Raw genomic sequence first — 22,903 nt, 5'->3', positions numbered from 1 at the left:
ACTTGAATTTTACAGAGCACTGGGAACTTCTTTAAAGTTTGGGTAACACTAGGTCCCCAGAATCGAAAATGGATGCTGTTCTTGCATTCTCTTGGTTGTGTATCTCTGTACTGCTATAGCCAGATCTGAAGGTTTAAACACCTCAGCCCTTTATCAAAGGTTTCTTTCCAGAAACACTTGTCATTTCTTTCAGCTATTGTTCACTTTAACTCTTTGATTCAGATATTTCTGAGACTCCAATACCCTACTAAAATTCAATATATATATTTTTGCTTTTTTAATATCTTTAGTCTTTAATCTTGTTTAAGCCATCATCATTTTAGCCTCTGAATTCTCTAATTGGAGCAGAATGTCAAAACTTATTTTACTTTGGCTAGGAAATTTTTGTTTACTAAAATTCAATCCATGGCTCTTAAGTACTAATGACAATCTTAATTTCCTAAAGAAATTCACTCCCCTGTCTTTCAGACAACCTCTCTTCTTCCTAAACCTGTGTGCACTGAAGGGGAATTTATCCATGGTTAACCTCTTGCATACCAATTTGAGATAATATTAAAAATACCAGCAGGATGATAGCTACCCAAGAGAGGTCTGTGTCCTTCACTGCTGGCATTGAGAAGGTCTTTTTTCTGTCCCTGGCTTCTTGTAAATGAAGATATGAATAGCATCTTCTTTCTGGAGCTGTAAATTTGGGCTGTGTGCCAATATCTACCCAGGACCCAAATTTCTCCTTCATTTTCTGGATTAATCCTCATCAAGTGTGACAAATTACTGCTTGAGGGCCCATTTCAGTGGAAAATAAGCACATCTCTCTCTGACTTTGACCACTTTGAAATCCAGCTTCTGTTGACTGAAGATCCAAATTACACAAAAATAAAAAATGTGCCACATATAAACCAAATCATTATCATCTGATTTACCAATGCTGTTAGAGAGCAACTTTTTTGATCAGCTTAAAGGACATTCCCACAAGAAGGTAGTAATGTACACCTTGCCTAAATGACTTAGAAATTTTGGACACACTAAAACTATTCTCATTCAGCCATTACTTTTCTTCTTTGTGTATGTGTTAAGCAAAAGTAATGTGGTGGCCTAGTGCTCCAAGTAATGGAAACTCACCTGGTTCTGAATTTGCTCTGAAGTTTAATGCCTCTGATACAGCCCCAGAACACGTATGATCTTATTTTGCTCAGATCAGTACTGGTTGCCACGCTCTCAGATGCACTGAAATTTATTTTGGTGAGACTGAAAGAGCGGCCAGTGACAAAAAGATGTGGTCGTGGGGGTCTTAGTTTTGAGCAGACCATTTCTGCACTGGTGGTGGTGGTGGGAGGGTTATTTGTTTTTGTTATTCCTGGTGACATCAGATTAAACAGAACAAAGAGGAGCAGCTGCCCATCTTCATAGTTACAGTCTTGAGCACTAGTCAGCAGGTTACGTGGGGTGTAGTTTCACCTTTCTCCGTGTACACTTACAATCGCTAGTCCTGAGTAGCTGGTGGAATAGGATGAGCTCTTACTTCTCCACCCCTCGCAGGCTTAGAGCTATACTCTGAGCTTCTCGTTTCCCAGCCCTGTGCTCACTGGTGACAGTGGCTCCCGGAGCCCCGTGCGGGGCCGGGCTTGCCCGGAGCCGGTGACTGATCGTTCTTTGCCTGCTCACGAGGCATTTGTCCCCCGCAGGCGCGTTGCGGGGGAGGTTATAGGAAAACAACGGCGGGGGGCCGGGGCTGCGCTTTGCCTCCTGCGCCCGGGGAGAGGAGGTGCCGGGGGAGAGGCGCGGGGCGGCGGCTACGGGCTGTCAGCCCTCGGGGCTCGGGGTGCCGTGGCCACTCCTGTAGGCACACCGCGCTGCCGGCGCCCGTGGCGGCTCTCCCCACCCCTTCTTTTCCCGTGCAGCGGCGAGATCGCCGAAACTCCTGTGAGCAGAGACACCCACCCCGCCGCCGCCGCCGCCGCCTCCTCTTTCTTCTCCTCCTCCTCCTCCTCCTCCCCCCGCCGTAAATCCCAAATAAAAGGGCGGGGGGCGGCAGGATGCGCGGCTCGGCGGGGAGGTCGGCGCCGCCGCCGGCCGCCTGATGCTGCCGCAATTCGCCATTGCCGGGCACGGCTCGGAGCCGGGCGGAGGGAGACGAGGTACAGCAGCGAGGGGCCGGGGGGCAGAGGAGCCGCAGCCCCCCCCGCCCGGCCGCTCCCGCGGGCCGCGGCCACCGCGCTCCCCGATGCCCGACCGCCGCCGGCGGGGATCCCGGGGTGGACCGGGGGCCCGCTCCTGCCTGCTCTGGCTCTTTGTGCTGCTAAAGGTAAGTGCGTGGAAGAGGAGGGCTGCGCGCCCCGCGGGCGCGGGGCCGCCTTTGTCTGCTCGGCTGCGCCCCGGAGGCGAAGGCTCAGCGCCGGTTTCGGCTGCCCCCCGCTTTGTGCTCCCGCTGCGAGGGGGACGGAGGCGGGGCCGCTGCGCCCCACACCCACAAGTGCCGGGGAGGCGCCGTTCCCCCATCGTCCGTCGTGCCCGAAGTTACGCGGTGCAGTGGGAGCGCCGCGCCGGGAGCCCCGCGCTGTCCTTCAGCACCGCGGGCCGACACCTGCCGCCGCGCCCACCGCGGCCAGCCCGGCTCCTGCCCGCTTCCCCCGGAGCTGCCGCTAACAAAGGCGGGCGGGGGGGAGCCGCGTGTCGCTTCGCCGTTGCAGAATTTGACATTGCTTCCAGCTCGGTGCGGTTCTGTCCTCCCGGCGGCTGAATCTTTCAAAGTTCAGCGTAATGCCGCGAGTGTGGCTTGGTGTGGCGTTTTTTTATCGTTATGCGTTTGTTGCTTTAATGGTTCCCCAGTCGTATTTAATGTGCTTCGTGCAACTTCTAAAAGAAAACACGCGCTCTGCCTGGGCAAATAGCACCGATTGTAAATGCCAGTGCCCTAAACCGCAGTATTCCGCAGTACTGAAAACTTTGCTGTGTATTTGTCACTGGCAACTAAGGAACTCTTGAGATCTTCACAAATGGAAGTGTTCCATAGAAATGAGCAGGGCTCCCCGTGTGAATGGGATTTTGCAGAATTGTATCTTGGAACGGCAGCGGAGTCACTTCCAGCACTGACATTGCATTGACAGAAGTACTAAAGGGGAAGCGTTCACAGCATCTGTTCGCATACTCAGTCGTCAGCTGTCTCATTTTCATAACTGCTGAAATGTACATTTATGCAGGATAAAATGTTAATATACTGACAGAACTTCATTCTTCAGAATTTCATGATATTTTGAGTTCTTTTTTTTCTTTTCTTTTTTTTTTTTCCTGTACTTACTTTCATCTAAGATAATTACACTATGGGCATCATAGCCCAGCATAAAGCTGAAGGGGTTGTAGTTAATTCCCGTTTCACTTCTGTTCCTAGTGCAGAAGTGAACATACAGCTTTAAGCAGCTGTTTTAATTACTGTGGTAAGGCGAGACAGGATATAGGTAGTTCAAATCTATAAGATGCTAATACCTATGGCCCCATCCCTGGAGGCATTCAAGGCCAGGCTGAATGTGGATCTGGGCAGCCTGGTCTAGTGGTTGGTGACCCTGCACATAGCAGGGGTTTGAAACTACGTGATCATTGTGGTCCTTTTCAACCCAGGCCATTCTATGATTCTATAGAAATAAATCTAAAGAAATGGGGTAAAGATTTGAAGGCAGCTAAGGCCTTGGGTTTTTTTCCTGTTGGAAGGTGACCATCACTTCAGAGCCAGATAAAACTCAGACGTGCCCTTGGGTATGTTGCTTGAGAAATCCCAGAACTGGAATGGCAACAAAAGCTGCAGGAAAATAATGATGGGTACTGGCAGAATTCTATAGTGTGAGAGGTGAAACTGTAGCTGAAGACAGGGGCACATCAGCAATGCTATGTGTGACTGAACTGTGATTTTTGTTGGATGCCTACACGTTTCTTTTTTCTTGCAGTGACTAATAACTGAAGGTAATTAATTTCAAAACAAGGCATTTCCCTTGTTCTATGCTGTTCAGTTATGCTAACTTGTTGAAGAACTACTAAAATCATCCAGCCTTGAGTTGTTAGCTTCTAGGTGAGACAGCAATTTAATCTTGTTGGGAAAGCAGCTGCATTGAACTGATGACTCTGATGCCCGTGTGCTTGCTGTTTCAGCATTAGCAGCCCAAATGTCACTTGCTAAGTTGTATCTGCTCAGTGTGGCCTTGATGCCCATCTGGCAATTTATAAAACCATCAGCAAGCTTTGCACAGTGATAAAACAGCTCAAAGCACATTTTCTCTTCCTTTCCATGCTATATTTCATGATGTAAAGAAATGGTGCCAAATTCTTTCAAGCCCTGACACTATCTGTTGCTGCTGAAGTGGTCAGTGCCAAGGAGGGGATCAAACAGTGATGCTGCCCACTGCACGCTCATGTACCTGATATTGTTGTCTCTGGGCTAGCAATATTTAGTTCTTTCATTCGCAGCTCTATCTGAGCATTACTTTGTGCTTCAGGGCAGTATCATAATCTTTTTAGGAAATAGGAAATAGAGCAATGTGATCTTGAACTTCTGTCATTCTTCAGTGGTTTTCTTATATACAATGGCTAGCTTAGAAACTAGCAAGAGAAAGACATTGTGTGTGAACTCAGATATTAATATAGATTCATAGTTCTTGGAAGAGGAACAGAATTGTATCTTGCTTCAACAAAAAGCTTCCAAGCCTCCTGCTGTAGGAATCTCTTTCTGACCTAAAACATTGCCATTTTTCATAGGTATAGCATTCTCCATTGCTTCAGTGTGTGAATGGCTGGGAGGCATAGCCTCTAGCAGCTTGCTTAGTATTTTTTTCATCTGATGTGACAAAAGCATGGGTGATCACATCTGAGTGGAAAAGCTGTACTTCAGCTGAACAAATAAAAATAAAAAACAGACACATTTGCAGTGGCTGACACTACCTTTCCCATCTTTTCTAACTGCAACCCACCAGGCTTCCCATAGCCATATCTACACTAACTTTCAACTAGTTGAAGGTCTGTCCTGGATTTTGTGACTAGTAGGTCAGATATCTCACATTGTAGTAGCTTGCAGCTGGGTGGTTTTGTGTTTTCTTGCTGTGTTATGTGTATGGGACAAGTAGAGCTAAGCAGGCGACAAAAACTTCTTAAATCTGCCAAACCTGATGCTGACACATCATCAATCTGTTACACCTTCAAGAGGATCTGACCAATGCTTATGCTAGGAAAACAATGAGAAATCTGGTTGTCTATGTATGAACTGAGTGGAAGGGATGACAGTGTTCAGGAAAATTACCTAGAAGTGCAAAGGAAAGAAACAGATTTCATTTTCAGAAGATTGAGGTCTTGTATGGGGTCTTTTTATGCTATTGAGACTTTGTGTGCAAGGCAGCAATACATTCTGGTCTTTCTACTAGCAAGAACAATTTTAATGTCGAATGGAACATTTTTGTCCACTACTACATCAATGCATGGAGTTTGGTGTTTTCGTGAGGTTTAAATTCAGTTTTGCATGGATGAAAACACTCAAAGGGACCCAGGCGCTGTAAGAACATACTCAGCACAACCTTACCAGACAAAGGAAATTTGTTTCAATTAGTGTAATTTTTAAGAATATTTGCATCTAATGTTAATAATCTGAAACAAAGATGATACCACCAGGACACTGTCTTTTTCTCACTGAGAAACTTGTTTTAAGAGAGGATGGTTTCACAGGCAAGATCCCCCGTGCTTCATCACTGGTTTCTCCTAGGCAGAAAAGAAATAGACACTTAAAACATTTGGTTTGGAGTCCTTCTAGAATCTCTTACCTCTTTAGAAATGCTGACTGAAGTTCTTGTTGAGAAAATAGGTATGTTCTTCCTCATTACTGTGTCCTAGCAGTGACAAAGTAAGCAATTATGTCACCATTCTGTTTCTCTTTGGAAGACTAATGTAAGATTGTCATGATGGGATGGAATCAGATAAGCTACAGAGGTTAAAAAAAAAATTTGGTCTCTACAGATTATATAGGAGAGAAAATCATCATTTCAGTAAAAGATATATATATATATATGTATATATATATATATAGTATATATATATATAATGATCAATCGTCCTTTGCTCAGGACTCCTCCTACAAGTTACATTCTCATTTTGTTATTTTCATGGATTATATTTTATGGATTATTTCTACATCAGAATGATTCTAACAGGTGAAGATATTTATAAGAATGCTTGGGTGCCAACTCATGTTTACGGAACTATAGCAGGCACACACTCTAGCAGTGGAATAAGTCTACCATTACTCTTTGGTAACTTTCTAACTTCAATACAGTAATAGTGGACAATCAACTAAAGATCTTTCAACCCTGCAGGAATTATGAGCCCTACACTCAAACTGCAAGAGATCAGCAAGGCAATTTCTAGATGGCATCACTTCAGTCAGAAGCTACATCCAGGGGCAATTCCTCATTTGAGTTAGGACAGGAACCATGCTGAATAAACACTTGCCTGTAGCTATCCTACAGCCTTTGGGCCATTTGTTAAAGAGCTCACAGACAATGTGCTGACTAGACTTCAGAAGTCCACCTATTATCTGCCTTTCTGATGTCACCCTATAGGGCAATCCAGGCAGATTGTGAAATAATTGTTGATTGAGTGAGTCTTCAGCAAAATCTTGTTTCTAAACCCATCATGAGACTAATTTTACTGGATGTTTCAATACAGGAGAAGGGAGCTTTTATTACTTGGCCATGTGAGTCAGAGTGATAAATGTCAGAAAAATAAGCTTTGGAAATAAATGCTTTTGCTGAACAATTTTAAAGGATCATACTTATCTTCATATTTAAGTATTTAAAATTATACATCTTTTCCACTGGAGAAGTATGTATCATCTTCATTATCATAAGCACTCTTATGCTACAGTAAATTAGTGATCAGACTTTCCTTATTAAGGTTTTAAAATATTCTTGTAGTAAAATGTAATTGACTGCAATGTAAAGAAAAGCTACTTTGATTAGATGTTAAGTGTTTTAAAATTAAAATGTTTATGCAGAATGCAGTACATAGAAATATGCTGCTCTAGGATGACCAACTGCTCAATAGGTATTCCAAGTCTAAGAGGCAAGCTGGACAATTACATTACATACACAGTGATACAAGGGAACTGTGGTGCCAGTGTATTTCTGTACATTCTTCTGTGTCTAGTCCTGAGTTATCTGATGGAGGAAAATTTCAGAAGAAAAAACTCCCGGTATGGAAGGATGGTGATGCACTGGAACAGGTTGCCCAGAAATATGGTGGATGCCCCATTCCTGGGCATATTCAAGGTCAGGTTGGAGCAACATCATCTAGCTGTAGGTGTCCCTGTTCACTGCAGGGGAGTTGGACTAGATGACCTTTAAGGGTCCCTTCCATTTCAAATGATTCTATGATTCTGTCTGCAAGAACACCATAGGAATTGGGCCGGAGGAATCCCAGGCATCCATACAGACTGGAAGGAGCAGTCCTTGAGAGCAGCCCTATGAGAAGGACTGGGGGTCTTGATAGATGAAAAACTTAACATGAGGCAGCAGTGTGCCCTTGCGTTTTGGAAAGCAAGTGGTATCCTGGGCTCCATCAAAAGAGGGGTGGCCAGCAGGTACAAGGAGGTGATTGTCCCCCTCTACTCTGCTCTTGTGAGGCCCCATCTGGAGAACTGTGTCCAAGTGTGGCTTCCCCAGTACAAAAAAGACAGGGAGGTGTTGGAGAGGGTCCAGAGGAGAGCCACGAAGATGATCAGGGGACTGGAGCACCTCCCCTACGAAGACAGGCTGAGGGAGCTGGGCTTGTTCAGCCTGGAGAAAAGAAAGCTGCAGGGTGACCTCATTGCAGACTTTCAGTACCTAAAGGGAGCCTACAAACAGGAGAGGAATCAACTTTTTGAAAGTGTTGATAACAGCAGGATGACGGGAAATGGTTTAAAGTTGAGGGATGGGAGATTTAGTTGGGCATCAGGGGGAAGTTCTTTACAGAGAGAGTGGTGAGGTGCTGGAACAGGCTGCCCAGAGAGGTTGTGGATGCCCCGTCCCTGGAAGTTTTCAAGGCCAGGTTGGATGGGGCCCTGGGCAGCCTGGTCTAATATGAAATGCAGAGGTTGGTGGCCCTGCATGTGGCAGGGGGGTTGGAGCTTCATGATCCTTGAGGTCCCTTCCAACCCGGGCCATTCTATGATTCTGTGATAATTACAGTCTCACCTGTGATTCATCCAAAGTCAGTGAGTTGCTGCCAGTCTAAGCAAGACATCATCCTTCATCTTCTACTGGATTGCAGCCATCATGCTCTTGAAGAGCTTTGGCACAGCACAGCAAAAGAAATTAGGATCGTAAGTGAAGCTAAGTATTAACCTTGAGCAAGTAGGTGAAATACTAGATGGTGTCTGTCTTCTGTTGAAGTGTCAGAGCGGAACACAGGACCTGGCTGGACTTTTTGTCTTTCCCATTGAAAGCTCCTAAGTTCCAGAAGATATGATGATTTAGTGCAGAAGGAAAGTGAAGAGAGTTGTTTGTTAATACGCACACAAAAGCTATTATATCTTTTCTATTAAGCTTCCATCAATATATAGCTGAAAAGATGTTGAAGTTGATGTAGCAACATATACTGACTGCCACATCTGCAGTGTACAACAAATGAATAGAGAATGGGAGATAATTGAAACAGAAAAGTTACCTTGCTTTTCATAATGCTGTATAATCTGGAATGAATATAGTCAGTGGAGGGAGCAACTCTGAAGTAAGAAGACTTCTGTCTTTCCAGTAAGCCAAATGTGATGCACAGTATTTCATTTCTGGAACCTCTTCATTCTTATGCTAGGAAATTACAGTGGCTTTTAAGAGAATGTGTTCCAGAAATAATTGATATGCATCATGTCTGGCTCACCATAAAGATAGCACGTTGTACCACAGCAAAAGTAGTATGTGCTATTCTCAAATTACTATAGTTATTATTGCATTTTTGTTCAATTAGATGCATGGATTTAGAGAAAGAAGCTCTTTACACTAAGCATCAGTAATGGACAAATTGATTATACTACTGATAGCAACAGGGAAGAGAGCTGGAAGGTAGTATACTCAGTTTTCAGTATGCTGATCTTGAGGTGACAGCATGGGCATAAGTAGAGGATATGTGGAATTGGAGCTATGATTGAATGCAGAGCACGATATTGGGATGGAAAAATCCAAGAGAGCCATTTAAGCACAGGAGTTGAATGCTTCAGAGCAGCTTAATGGAGGTAAGAAAAATCAACAACTCTGCTGTTTTTAGGCAGCCAGAGATGTGATGAAGCTATTTGGTAAATAGGAAGCTCTTGAGGGGAAAACAAATGAACAAATTAATTCTTTAAGAACTTTGGGGAAAAACAGATAATGTTGCTTATAATATAACAGTTACGATTTTGAACTGATTGGGCCTCAGTGCCCTTTAGGAATATGAGACATGAGTCTTCCGGTTATTTCAGCGGGATTTAAACAAAATATGGTTGCATTACATGCTAGAAACGTGCAGGTCTCCAATTTAGTTATGATGAGTTTGGAATACATCTTTGGGATAAGAGGGGTAGTTTCTGGTCACTAAGTTGTCAATCAGTTTAGAAACTCATTCAATTTTAAGAGCTTTCAATCGTTTCCTTCTGAACTAGATGCACTGTAGGAGTTGCTCTTTGAGGCTGAGAAGAGTCCCCAGAGCAGACAAGGAATGTCCCAGTTCTCTTGTTGCCCTTGTGTAATTTGCTGTTTGGCACGTGTTGGCTATTCACACCTCAGCTATTTAGGATCATTTCCTCTTTGTTCATATGGAAGTCATTTTCATATGTAAAGGCTTTGTTCATGGTTGGCCTAGCAGACAAGAAGGAAGAGTCTAGTTCCCATTCTGTCTGCAAACAGAAAAGAAGTTTTAAACTCAAGGAAAAAGAACAAACAAACAAAAAACCCCAACCTATTTAAATGTGGTAAGGAACAGTAGAGAGCATTGGTGGGGAAAAAAAAGAAAAACAACCAACAACACAGAAAGAATCCTAATTAGTATTTTCCTGAAGTACTGAAAGGCACATTTAAGAAAAATGAATATTTTCCAACAGCAATGAAATTAATGTATTTATTATTTGCTTAGCAGTACTGTGCCTCGCTTTGTTCTGCGCGCAAAATACCTGCAGGCTCTGACTGAAGTCTGAAAGATAGACACATCAAAATAAGGATGCTCCAGATAAACGAGAAGTGATTATCATACATGCCAGTTGCTGGTATTCTCCAGGGGACAGTATACCTTCCAAACAGGAATAAGTCACAATTGCTTCCCTTAGGAGCTGAGGAGAGGGTTGATGGCTTTTTTTTTTTTTTTTTTTTTTAGTTGTTTTTGTTTGTTTCTTTTGTTTCCGTTCAGTATTGATTTCTACAGGATGTTGCTCATCAGAGCTTCTGGATATTAACATCAGTTTAAAACATCAAAAATAATTAATAATCAATGTGACTTTAATCCCTTCAAAGAGAAGCCATTAACCCTCACAGAAAATGCTATAGCTTGCAATAGTTTAATGGAATAACTGTAAGAAAGGGAAGAGATGAAAGAGAGGAACATCACTTGAACTTTTTGTTTTTAAGGCAACTTCCATTCAAAACAGAGAACATAACTAATAATTTATTGCTGCCTACTTGTGGTAAATCAGTAGGTTTGTCGTTCAATAATTTTCTTTCTCTAACTCAGCTGCTACTGCCTAATCTTGCACTGATATTATCTTGAGTCATCAGCGTCTGCTTCCGAGGAAAAGATTATGATGTCACAAAATCAATAGTGGAGGATACTATATTGTAATCCCTTTTCAGGGAAGTCCATTAAATCAATGCCTCTCTTTCTGTGAGTAATGGCTGCAGAATCCAGCCCTCTTATTTTGCTGTGTGAAGGAATAAGAGCAGATGGGATGGGATTTTACATAATTAACTAGCAGTTATTACATACAGCATGAAATATGATGACGTTTTCTGAAGAATAAACGGATACAATAGTGAGTACTTAAGTGTATTTAAAAATGCTCACTGGTCTAAAATTCCTTTCTGGTGGGATTACAAAGCAATGTGTTAAATCAAAAATTTTAAATGTTATCTTTGAAAATCAACTCAAGACTCCGTAGTCTCCGAAGCCCTGCCAGTTTTTTTTTGGCGGCATCAAACACTGTCACTACCATTTAAGAGAAACGGAGGCAGGTCATGAATATGGATGGCAATGTTGTCATCTCACCTTAGCGCTCATGTGAAACACTGACCTCTGTTAGCTGGAACCAGAACTGCGGTTTGCCTCTAATTCTTAGGATGCTGGGAGCTATCAGAGAGTCTACTGTGCTTCTGGGAACAGATCCAAAATCTAAGCAAAATCAATAAAAGTCTTTATGTCGCTTAAAATGGGCTTTGGATCAAGCTGTAGCAGGAAGATCTGCGATCTCTGCCAGGTGGTACCATGAAGCTTGACATGCAGCATAGAGCTAATTGTGATATGCTGGTGACCTTGGGCTTACTGCAGTGTCAGCAGCACAAACTGCAGGCCATAGGATGATTTTGAGTTTTGGAATCTGTAAGTCTGATAGCTGAAACTCCAGTTTGAATAAATCTTGAATAGGATTCTCTCTCTAAGGGGGTCACTGAAAGGTCTGTTTTAATACAGCTGCTGGAGCCAGTGTAGGAGGAGCACACCTTAATGCTTCTGTTCTTGAAAGAGGATTCTCTTTGCAGGAGAATTCAGTCATGTAACTAACACTAGACAGAAAAAAAGAGCATTTTCTTCCTATGCAGAGCCATAATTATCCTCTTTGTCTTCTTTTCAGGGACTGCTCAAGTAAGAGTTTTGATTTAAATTCAGCATATAGCCACTTTTGTTGACATTGCAACAATAACATGGGTATGTGGATGAATGGAAAACAAATTCTCCATCAAATACATGCTCAAATATGGATCTGAACAGAACAGCTAATTCCTGTCTCTTTAGTAGGCTACTGGAGTTAAAAGTGATGCCAAAAACCAGTGACAGTTTTGAGTGTGCTCAGGTTCAATATGAAGTCATCCTTTTTTTCTTAGACTCCTGCACATACTTAGTTTTCTGCCCTTCTATGTAGTCTGTAATGACCTGGGTGTTGCAGGAGGCTCTTGCAAAGCAGCATACTGAAGACCAGTTGGCTGTGGCAGATGTTGTGCTTGATTCTGAGACAAAGGGGTTTTCATGCGGTGGAAAAACAGACTGGCTGTCGAATACCAGTTCTTCTTGGTAGGTGTTACTACAGCAGGTGTTGGATATCAGCCAGGCAGGAAAGCAGTGGGTCCAGCTTGAGGAAGCAAACTTTGAAATGTCCATTACATGGTGCCTGAGCATTCAGATTGGAGCAGAGCCAGATCGCCTGTCCTTATGGCCTCACCAGAATAACTGGCATGGCTAGAACAGTTGCAGGTGGCATTATTTCATTCTCAATTTAAGTATGATTGTGAACATTATGAGGTTAGGAGATAAACTGGAAAAGAAATAAAATGTTTTGGAAAATGACAGTGTATCTTCAAGGCTTTGTTTGTCCCAGTTGTATACAGTTAATGCCACATCCCTTTTCTTTCTGTAGATAACCTCCAATAAGGACATAACCCATTTACGGTTTGGCTTTTGTAATGGTGCTTTGTCGTGGTTATATAGAATCAGCTGTTTGTCACCTATGTATTGTGAGACAAACTGACTTCTTTATCAAGATGTTTACAGTTTTAATTAAATTATTGGTTTTCTTTGATAGTTTTTTTTCAAGGTAGAGAATTTTCCCTATGAGTGCTAATTATATGACTGAAATGAGAGCTAAAGGATTCCTGGATAAGCATTAGCAGTAACTGTTGGTATCAATCTTGCCATTGAAATGTCTAGAATAATGTAATTTGTTTTCCTAAGCTGAAAATCCATCATCTACACATTTGCGCCTGCTGTTCTTCAAAGTATATAGGTTTCATCTGGTGCTTATAGGAAAAGACCTAATTTTCTCATGCACATTCCCCATTCAACAACCTTCTTTGTCTAAAATCAATAACATAGCACAACCAAGACAACAACTAGCAGTCATGTCTAGGGCAAGGAAAGCCAGGATCTGCCATGTAGATTTGCCTGAGTATGTAGGGATAAGGCTAAAGTCAGAGGTAGGGAATGATTTTTAAATATATGTACTTATAAAAAATGGTGAGAGAGTAGTCATAACTATGTTATATAAGTTGGTAGTGGTCTGGTTGGACATCACTGGACATCTTTGTTTTCCTGGCTACTTTTTGGGTTGTCTCAAGGAAGTCTTCTAGTTGGCTTTAAGTTGGTGGTAACAATGATGTTCTTACCCCTGCCCTGTAGGTGGGAGGGCCTGCAATGGGCCAGCTGAAAAAAATGGATTATTCGGAATTGTTTTCTTGGTTAGATGCCACAGTATAGAGCAGTGATGCTGTGGCATTTGAGGATGCAGGGAGAAGTGAATTTGCTTGGAACCTAGGAGTAATTCAGGCTGGAAGAGATGGCTGCAGACCAAGGCCCAGCTCAAGACAGGGACAGGATGTTGGGGCCTCAGAGCTGTGTCAGATGAGTTTTGAATATCACCATGGACAGAGATTGCACCACCTCTGGACAACTTCCAAGGCCTCCAAATGAAATGAATGACAGTCAATTAAACCTTTTTAAAAATAATGAATTGGGGTTTGAAAGAACATGAAACTTTTCTATTAACTTGTCTTCTAATATATTTTTTAAGTCATTTAAAAAATTCATCTTAGGCTATCTTTCTTTGTAGAATGTGAAGCCCTTGGTTACAGTTACATGCCTTTTTGCTGAAGTCTGCTGTTTTCTTGCATCGTCTCGCTCCTTGGAGCTTGAGTTTTAAATATAACATCAAGGATAAAATTCTTAGTGCTGCCATTGTTAGAATGTGCCTTAATTATCATTTAAACTTTCTGCAGAGTCAGGCAAGTATCCGCCATCACTGCACAATTCGTTTCACGTGTTCACGTTTCTCAAGAAGGACTTTTTGCTGAGAGTTTCATTTCTTTTCTTTTTTCCTTCCTCTGACTTACATTTCTGGGAGAAGGACCATCATTTCTAATGTTTTACAAATTCAGGTCTTTGGTCTACAGAAAATCATTGAAATCTTTACTCTAGAGCTACTTTTCAGTGATGTGAATTAAAGGCACTGGGGCAGGGCTGGCCTCTCCGTCCCAACTGGCTTAGTACTGAAGCAAAGAAATCAGCCACCAAAACATGCAGTTAAAGAAATTTTTAAAAATCAAGGTGGAATAATATATATCTAGAGGGAACATGTGGAATATGGTCTGGAAATCCTCTTAGCACTTTTTGTATTGATAACTGAACTACTGCTCCTAAATTCAATACAAGATTTAAGGTACTCAATACAGTTAATGAGCTCCAAAGGAACTGTTACTCTGGACTGTAATTACAGCTTCTGCTGCCTGACTCTGTGTCACACTGGCATTTTATTACTGATGATTTGTAATGTCAGAGGGGAGGATGTGTTTGGTGATTCATTAGTGTTTTCACAGATTCTGCCTTAAATTATATTAGGTCATGATTTCATATGCTTGCATGTCTGTGCTAGTATGAAGATTCCTTTATTCTGTACAATGTAGTTAAAAAATAACCAAAATCTAAATCAAACTCCCACAAAAATAAAAGTCTCCTTGCAAAATAAAGTACCTTCTTGTCCTGTTCTGTGGTCCTTGTTTTCTTCAGGTCAGTTCTGTGACTCCCAATTACTAAACAGAATCACCACAAAAAAAAGGCTTTCTACTTTTAACTTTAAAAAAGGCAGATCTTCAAGTGAATAACATGATGTCATATCTTACAGTCCTCCCTTTCCCCTCACCTCCAAAAAAAAAAAAACACCAAACCCACAACCCAACTTATGTCATCTGTTAGATAGGCAAAATGATGCTTTTTCCCTGAAGACCCCACAATGCCAGATTTAATTTATTTTGGGAAGAATGAGAGAATTCTGTGGAATGTGCTTGCCACTTGTGAAATGGAAGTGTCAGCGGAAAGTGTGAAGATATCGTGTGGAACAGAGCTTACATGGAATGAGATGAGTTTATAGTAAGAAGAAAAACCTCTGCACCTCTTTTATATTTAGCATAAGAGAAATGGTTAGAAGGGATTTCAAGATGTCATGCATGGCCCAGAGCGGATCAGCTGTGCTCAGACTATGAGTTCAGAAAGTTTGGTTCTCTAATCCCAGCTCTCTTCAAAGCTCGATTTAGCTGCAGCAATCTCTGAGCCCTCTGCACGGGGAGCATGATGAGCAGGAAAAAGAGCCTGAGGCTGCATGACATATACCCAGCAGATCTATGGGTGTGTGGGAAAGGGGATGCAGATTGATGGGATTCAGAGCTCCCCACCTGTAGAGCAATTTAAATGCACAAATTCAGCTGATTACTAATGCTTTGGAAAATGAATAAAGAATTAAAAACACAGATATGCAACTGCATGTCAGGTGGATGCAGGGCTTTCACATGTACTCTGTAGTTCCACAGTGGGTTGTTTCTCTGTGTCTTTTGCAGCTTGCAAGGACAAAGTCTAATGGTGTCAGACCATGCCTACATCCTTTGTAGTTTTGTCTGGAAATGCTACCCCCTATTCCTACAGTTCTATACAACAGATGACTGGCGATTGCTGGATGCCCAGTGTGAATTTTTGCAGTGATACTGAGAAGTCTTTTGCATTAGGAGCTGAGCCTCAGTCAGGAGGAGGGGAAGCAGATGGACTGCAGAGAGATGTCTGCATCCCACACCCAAGAATGCATGTGCTATGTTAAGAAGCCTAATAGAGTGTGTCCCCTTCTGCCCCATGATAAATCCATCTCCATGCTGTCAGAAATGGCTGATAAATGGGAGCTCTGAGATTTTTCTCTGCTGAAGTGGTCTAGTCTCATTTATCTCTTTTCCTCTTTGCATATTGGCATATTCCTCCTCTGCAAGTATTTATCTAAAGTCTTTACTTGGTGTATCGGACTAAAGGTCATATCAATTTTTTTCTCTCTCCTTCTTTTCCTTCTCTAGTCCCTCTATTTCTAAAGATGTCAAACTAGATAACTGATGGTTTCTTCTAATACCAGAAGGCCTTCACAATATGCATATTGGGTTTCGTGTTTTAGCTTTTTTTTCCTCCTGTATCTCAGTGTATTCAATTTGTATGCAGAGCCATCCTCTTACCATGAGCTTCTATACCCAGATCTGAGGATTATGTTCTTATCCAACATATGTACTTAGCCTGAAATGCTAAATCTGTGCTACTAGAGGAATAGAAAGACGTGATGGCTAAAGGAGCTATGTCAAAATAACCAGTTAGATCAAACTATAAGTTGTTCCTGGTGAGAGGCAAGATGAAGATACTCCCCTGGATCCCCTGACAACAATACGTTTAAATATTGCTACTTTGACTATGGGGGATTAAACAAAAATGGTTTTACTTGCTTTAAAAAAATATTAATTTTTTGATAGTGATGGAGGAGTTCTTGTGAATTCTATTTTCCAACATTTGGAGAGGTTAACAAGGGACAGATTTTGGGAGCTTGTAGCATGAGAACCATGCAAACAGAGGGCAGCAGGGGTTTGGTGGGCCTGGGTTGTTCCCCACCCCTTTAGGCTTTCCTGCAGGACTCAACCCTACTGTAGGGAACCTGCTTTAGCTGAGGATTGTATTAGCTGATCTCCAGTGGTCCTACAGTTCTGTGACTCTGTGTCCCTGTCCTGAGCTGTCCCTGTTACAACAGCCACTTATGGAAAGGAGGAGAAATTGTACTGTATTTTCCTATTTTCAGAGAAAGGCAACTTTTCTGGCTGGGGAGAAGGTGCCAATACCATGCTCTCAGCTGGTCTTTTCTCTTTTAGGTCTTTATGAGATGACACAGCAGATGCTGTGTCCTGCTTTGCAGTGCACCTGGGCTGTGCTGGTGCATCTCTGATGCACATCTGACTCCAGCCACAGAGGAACTGCTGTTGTACTTCAGTTGTGATGTTTTCTGAGTGCTTCTGTTACCATTCACATCATCACATCATTGTATTGGAGTGCTGACTGGTACTTAAAATGCTGGTGGGAAGCTCATCCCAGAATAAGCTATAGGCAAATCTAGTGGAACTAGGATTCTGTACTGAAGGGGAAGAGGAAGAGCAGCATCTTCTTGGAAAGCCAAAAATAACAATAATAAAAAAAATCCTGGGGAAACGCACAATCAATGATTCTTTCCTTTCTTTCTTCTCTCATGAATTACATACAAGATTTTCTCTGCAGTAATGGGCAGAGAGTGTGGATGTTTTATTTATTAATGCTATGCAAAAAAATATTGTGGAGGATGGGTCTTCTGAATGCTTGAAAGGCAAAATAATCACTTGGATTGACTGACAAAAGTATTTTGTTGCTCTTGAAAAGATATAAAAGCTTAGGCAACTTCATAGCAAATACTTTGTTTCTCCAGAAAGAACATTTCAATCCTAAACTTTCATCTCTCTCTAAAAAGAAGACAAATGGAGGGATGGTCAGGTCTGTAATTTTTCAAATAAAATACCAGCTCATTTCTCACACCTACCCATCTGTCCCTTGTCTACTTTCCTCCCTTACCTGCTTTTTACTCTCTGCTTCACCCATGTCTCCTCCTGCACTGCTCAGTGCCCGCTCCCTTACAACATCACCTCACCCTGCTGGGCTTCAGCAGCCCCAGTGGCATCATCTCCTTTCGGATGTACTTTGCTTTTTGCTCCAAGCATGTGAAGTTGTATTTCTCCAATAAATGTTTTGGATTGTGTTTTTGTGACCTTGGTAGAAAAGATTTTTCTGCACACCATTTGCAGTCATTTAGCAGAGCTCAGTAGTTAACTTCCAGTAGAATACTAAATAGTGAGAAAAAGAGTGTGATTACGCAAAAAGACTGTTTTAGAGAAAATAGCTGCTATTCAAATAGATACTATATTTCACAGGGAAAAAAAAAGTGGGCCAATTACTCTGCTTAGTCACCTACACTGTGGATTCAAATGAACTTCATCTACAGTTATGGTCTTACACTGATTTTTACAAGGATAACTGAAGTCAACATCAGACCCTGTGACTTTCAGCTCAGTTGGCTATAGCTGTGCCAGGATTATTTCTCTAAAAATATTATACTGTAATATTAAAAAGATGGAATTCCAAATCCTTTTAAAATTGTTTTTAATTTCCTTTATCTTTTATTGGGAAGCATTTAATGCAAGTTTGTTTGGGTCTTCTGTGTCTATCTTAATTATGTACATTCCCTCCATTAATCATACGCCAAGCTTTCTGGTAGATAAATTGGTTCTCTTCTACCCCAGGACAGCTTGATGGCCCATAAAATAGATTTTCCAGGACTATTGCTGTGGCTATGTGATATACATCAGAGCCTGTACTAAATTCTGTGGCCATAATTACTAACAGTTGTGATTCTGCACAACATATTGGGACTTAATCTGTCACGTTACTAGTAAACAGCATTACTTTCTTTCTCTGGAAGGTGTATGACCTTGTCTTTGAATATCACTGTTATTAGCTCTTGTAATTTCGATAGAAAACAAGTCACACCACATGGTTGCAAAAGCAAAAAGAAAAAATGAACAAGAATTCCAAAAGTGTGTTTTTTGCAGCATACTTTCAGAGGGTATCATTGGAAGCACAGAGTCCGTAGATGGAGAGCTGGTGGTTTGGGATGGGTTCTCATCTAAAAGGAATTAAATGGCAGCTGTAAGGTGCAGCTGCGGGCAGTGGAGGGCCTCCTCAAGGAAGATATCCCTTTTATGGCATACATGTCTGTGCTGTCACTGGTGTAAAAGCCCCCTGAGAAAGCAAGGCAGGTTGACTGTGGGCTTTGGTAGCATATTGGGTGGTGTGTTGGTCATGGAGCAATGGAGAGGTTCTAAGCTGCAGTGGTGACACAGTGGTAGGAACAAATATGCAAACCTCAGTTGGCTTACAGACTTAAGAGGAAAAATTGCCTTTATACTTCTGAATGCAAAACTCAGTTGTTCTGTCCCGAGGGGAGTTGTGAGTCCAGTGTACGTCATTACCAGGTTTTGTTGTTGTTTGTTTGTTTATTTTAAAGTGGAAAAGAGAAAATTTTGCCCCCCCAAATGAGACAGATGATGATAAATTGTTTGTTTGTTTGCCTGTTTTAATTTAAATTGAAGTTTCAGATGTGTTTCATCTTGCAAGTATTTTTAAATGTGTCTTGCATAGATGGTTTGTGGTAAGTCTTCAGAAAACTATTGAGAAAAATGAATCAGTGTCAATGAAAAGTTTTGTAGTCATCTCCTATAGTTTGTAAAGGGATTGCGTACTGGGACTGCTGCTTTTCACATCCTATAACAGACTTCCTTGAAGGCATTAACTTGATCAGCAAACTGATTGCTGTTATATTTTGGCAATGAGACAGCCTAAGCATCCTGAGCATCCAGAATATCCCTGTTGTAGAAGATCAGTAGTACTCTTAAAGAGGTTAATAGCAGCACTAGTGTAAAACTTCAACAAAACTTTTCTTAGCTGCACTTTGGTAAATACAGTTTTGCACTGGAAGTGGTTATTTTTGGGTTTATACTCCAACATAGATAAATAGGAGATTCTGGTGAATTGGGAACGTATCTGCACACTACCATGGGACAAACAGTAGTTAAATCCTGGCGCCTAAAGATGCTGAGAGGCGAGGAGAGAGTTAGTAGAAGTGTTCAATTACTTGCTAATGTCTATCTCATCTCTATAGGAGAACAAAAATTAATTATACAGAATTTTATTTTTAAATGATTTCCCACCTGTGTTTAAATTGCAGATTGCAAAGCACACATCTCACCTTCCTGTAATTGATAAAGAAATGAAGAAACTGAATTATGTTTTCTGGTTATTTTTTATAGTAGATTGACATGTCCTTTTGAAACAGGATTTCAGTTATTGGTAATTCCTAAATGTATAAATACATAAATATAAAAAAAATATATATATATAAAATTCTCAGTCTAATGCGCTTAATTTATAGACATGTAAGAGAGGATCCAAAAAGAATGTGTTCACGGAGAGTTTGGGACCTACCTGCAATCTGTGTTTTCAGAAATATGCACTAGGCAAGCTGTGTAACCTGCTGGTGTCATGCATGTACAGTGCACTTGCAGAGAGGAAAATAGGATCCAAGAGAGAGCTGCTGCCTGTGCTGACTACAGGAATGAGTGAGTTACTGAGTACAGACTGAATTTCAGTCACAAGAAATGCATTAACATCGGTATTATACCATCAGTATTACCCTTCTGTACTAAAAGTAAAGGAAGTTCACCTTGTTAATTGTATTCAGGTTTATAATTGATCATTCTGTGTGATGGCTTCATCTACTGCAAGAAAAGGAATGATTTACAGTTTGTGTCAGAAGAACATTGTTATATGAGGAAAGATTAACAATCATAATTTCAGACTCAACAGTATTTATAATTCTGAATTGTCTGCTTTAATGCAAATATTCCATTTTAAATGCTGTGCTTTGTCTTGATTAGTTAAAATAATCCTTCCTTGCCTGGGTAGCTTGGTAAATTAGTGACTGGCCCAATAACAACAGGATAATATTGCTGCATTGTTTATCCCATACTGATTGTAAAAACCAAGAGAGACAGAGAAGAAACTGGTATTTTGCATACACAGCATGAGAGGCATAGGTTCAGATTTTAACTCTTCTGTCTGGATTCACTTCCAGTTTCTCACATGAAGCTTCAGTGACTTGGATGAGGTTTCCACCATCTGAGTCATGGCCCAGCCATACTCTCAGATTGTTGTAACCAGAGCAGCTTCCACTGTGCTTTTTGGAGATTTCTGCTGTTTAAAAAGAGCATCCTGAGATGTGACTATATCTCAGGGACTTCCTTCCACACCTGTTTTTGATTAACCAGACCATCTGCTGTTAGCAGCAGAGCCACAGTGAGGTGGGCTTCACCCGCTGGCTGTGTAGCCACATCCCAGCCTGCACAGAAAAACTGGGTTTCCATGGCTCAGGAGATGGTAGGCACAGGGCCAGGCTACCTCTCACGTGTGTAGTTCTGTTAAACTCAGCCAGAACACTTCCACAAGCAGAAAGTGCAGAATTGGTCTCTGCAGTATAAAACCATAGTAAAGTTGTTTGCCAATGAAGTGCAGCTGCGTTTGTGATGGAGAAGTCTGGGAGCAGTGGTTAATGAGCCTGTGTTGGTGCCTAGACCTCCTCTTGCAGATAGAGAAACTCCTTTCTGGTGCCTTTCCATGGCAGCTGCGGCTTGTGTCCAGCATGAGATTTGGTTTGCCTCTTATCAGCCATTTAAAATAAGTTTACTTTGCTGTATACCCAGAGGAGGAGAGAGTATTGCTCATCCCAGGTTCTGAAAATAGGTGCTAAGGTGCAATAACTTACCTCCCAAACCCAGTCAGCCCTGCCCAGAGAGAATGAGTCTTACTTGTTTAGACCAGATGCTCAAATTTTGCATCATTACAGATGGGGATGGGATGAATCCAGCAGTGAAGCTAGAGACTTGCTTTCTGGTTCTGGTATCCAGGATTGTTTCCTGAGTGACCATGTCGTGCTGACTTCTCTGGCCCACAACAGTGTAGGAAGATGATTTTTGATGCCGCAGAGACTTGATTAAAATACAGTGTTGGAAGTTTCCTGACATCCCTAGAGCATGTTGAAAGGAGGGAAACAAAACTGAAGGATCTGGAGCACAAGTCTTATGTGGAGTGGCTAAGGGAGCTGGGGTTATTTAGTCTGAAGGAGACTCACTGGAGACCTTATTGTCTCTCTACAACTCCCTGAAAGGAGGTTGAAATAAAATGGGGGTCGACCGCTTCTCCCAGGTAGCAACAATAGGGTTAGAGAGGTAATGGCCACAAGTTGCACCAGGGGAAGTTCAGATTGAATATTAGAATTATTTTTTTTCTAAGAAAGTGGTGATGCATTGTAACAGGCTGCCCAGGGATGTGGTGAAGTTACCGTCCCTGGAGGTATTCAAGGGCCATTTGGAAGTGGCACTGAGGGACGTGGTCAGTGGGCATGGTGGGGATGGGCTGATGGGTAGACTTGATGATCTTAGTGGTCTTTTCCAACCTTAGCAATCCTGTGATCTTTGAATACTGAGTTTCAAATGAAATGTGATTTAGAAGCTTTCCGTTAATTACATGAAAAGTTAGGAGTGTAGTGTTTCTAGCAGTTCATGACAGTACGTTTGGGGACTTTTTTTTTTGTATGTGTGCTTCAAAAAATCACAACATTTTGAGAATTAACAACAACCTTAAACTTCATTAATAGCTAAATTGCTTCTTGGGGTTTGGTGTGTGATGCTGAAAAGGATGGATATCTTGAAACGTACTTTTTTTTCCCCCCATTATTCCAGACAAAGATTCCAGAAAAGGAGAAATGGAAGATTAGTATTTTCTGAATGCCGGTTTTCTTCTCCTGTAATTTTTGTTTCTACTTCCTCTAAAGCAAGGGGAAATTCAGGTTTGCATTCTGTGTCAGTCTTTTGCTTCACCAAAACCTGACATTGGATTTCCACAAAGTTCAGAGCTGATGTTAGAATCTTTCTCTTTAATATTTGAACATCACAGGGAAACTTGCCTGGCCTCTGCTTCCTCTGTAATTTTGAAACTCCCATTAGACTTGCTGGGTGTTGTAACTGAAGTTCATATCTCTTAAATGCACCTTTCAGACTATACATGAATTTATATTGCGGAAAGCAGATGAAATTCAGTACCTCCTGTTCATGAAAGCTTTTGGATAATTTCAGCAGTTTTGAATGAAGTCATTTGGACTAAGGTTTTCAAAGCTCTGGAAGATGTGTAAAAGAACATTAATGGAAGGTGAGTATTAAAGAATCAGCCAAATATTTTAAATCCAGAACTGATT

General features: G+C 41.6%; 1 protein-coding gene across 1 annotated transcript in view; it reads left to right on the top strand.

Moving 5' to 3' along the window:
* The first annotated feature begins 1,817 nt into the window (after positions 1-1,817).
* PTPRO (protein tyrosine phosphatase receptor type O) overlaps positions 1,818-22,903 on the top strand; it is a 152,801-nt gene continuing 131,715 nt past the window's right edge. Inside the window, 3 exon segments of the mRNA XM_052667311.1 lie at positions 1,818-2,197; positions 2,199-2,240; positions 2,243-2,302. Coding sequence (XP_052523271.1) covers positions 2,078-2,197; positions 2,199-2,240; positions 2,243-2,302 — 222 coding nt within the window. The 5' untranslated portion in view covers positions 1,818-2,077.

Source organism: Tympanuchus pallidicinctus, unplaced genomic scaffold (assembly GCF_026119805.1).
Source record: "Tympanuchus pallidicinctus isolate F22 unplaced genomic scaffold, pur_lepc_1.0 scaffold8, whole genome shotgun sequence".
Lineage (NCBI taxonomy): Eukaryota > Metazoa > Chordata > Aves > Galliformes > Phasianidae > Tympanuchus > Tympanuchus pallidicinctus.
The sequence above is the reverse complement of the archived record's forward strand: the minus strand, read 5'-3'. Positions and strand labels throughout refer to the sequence as shown.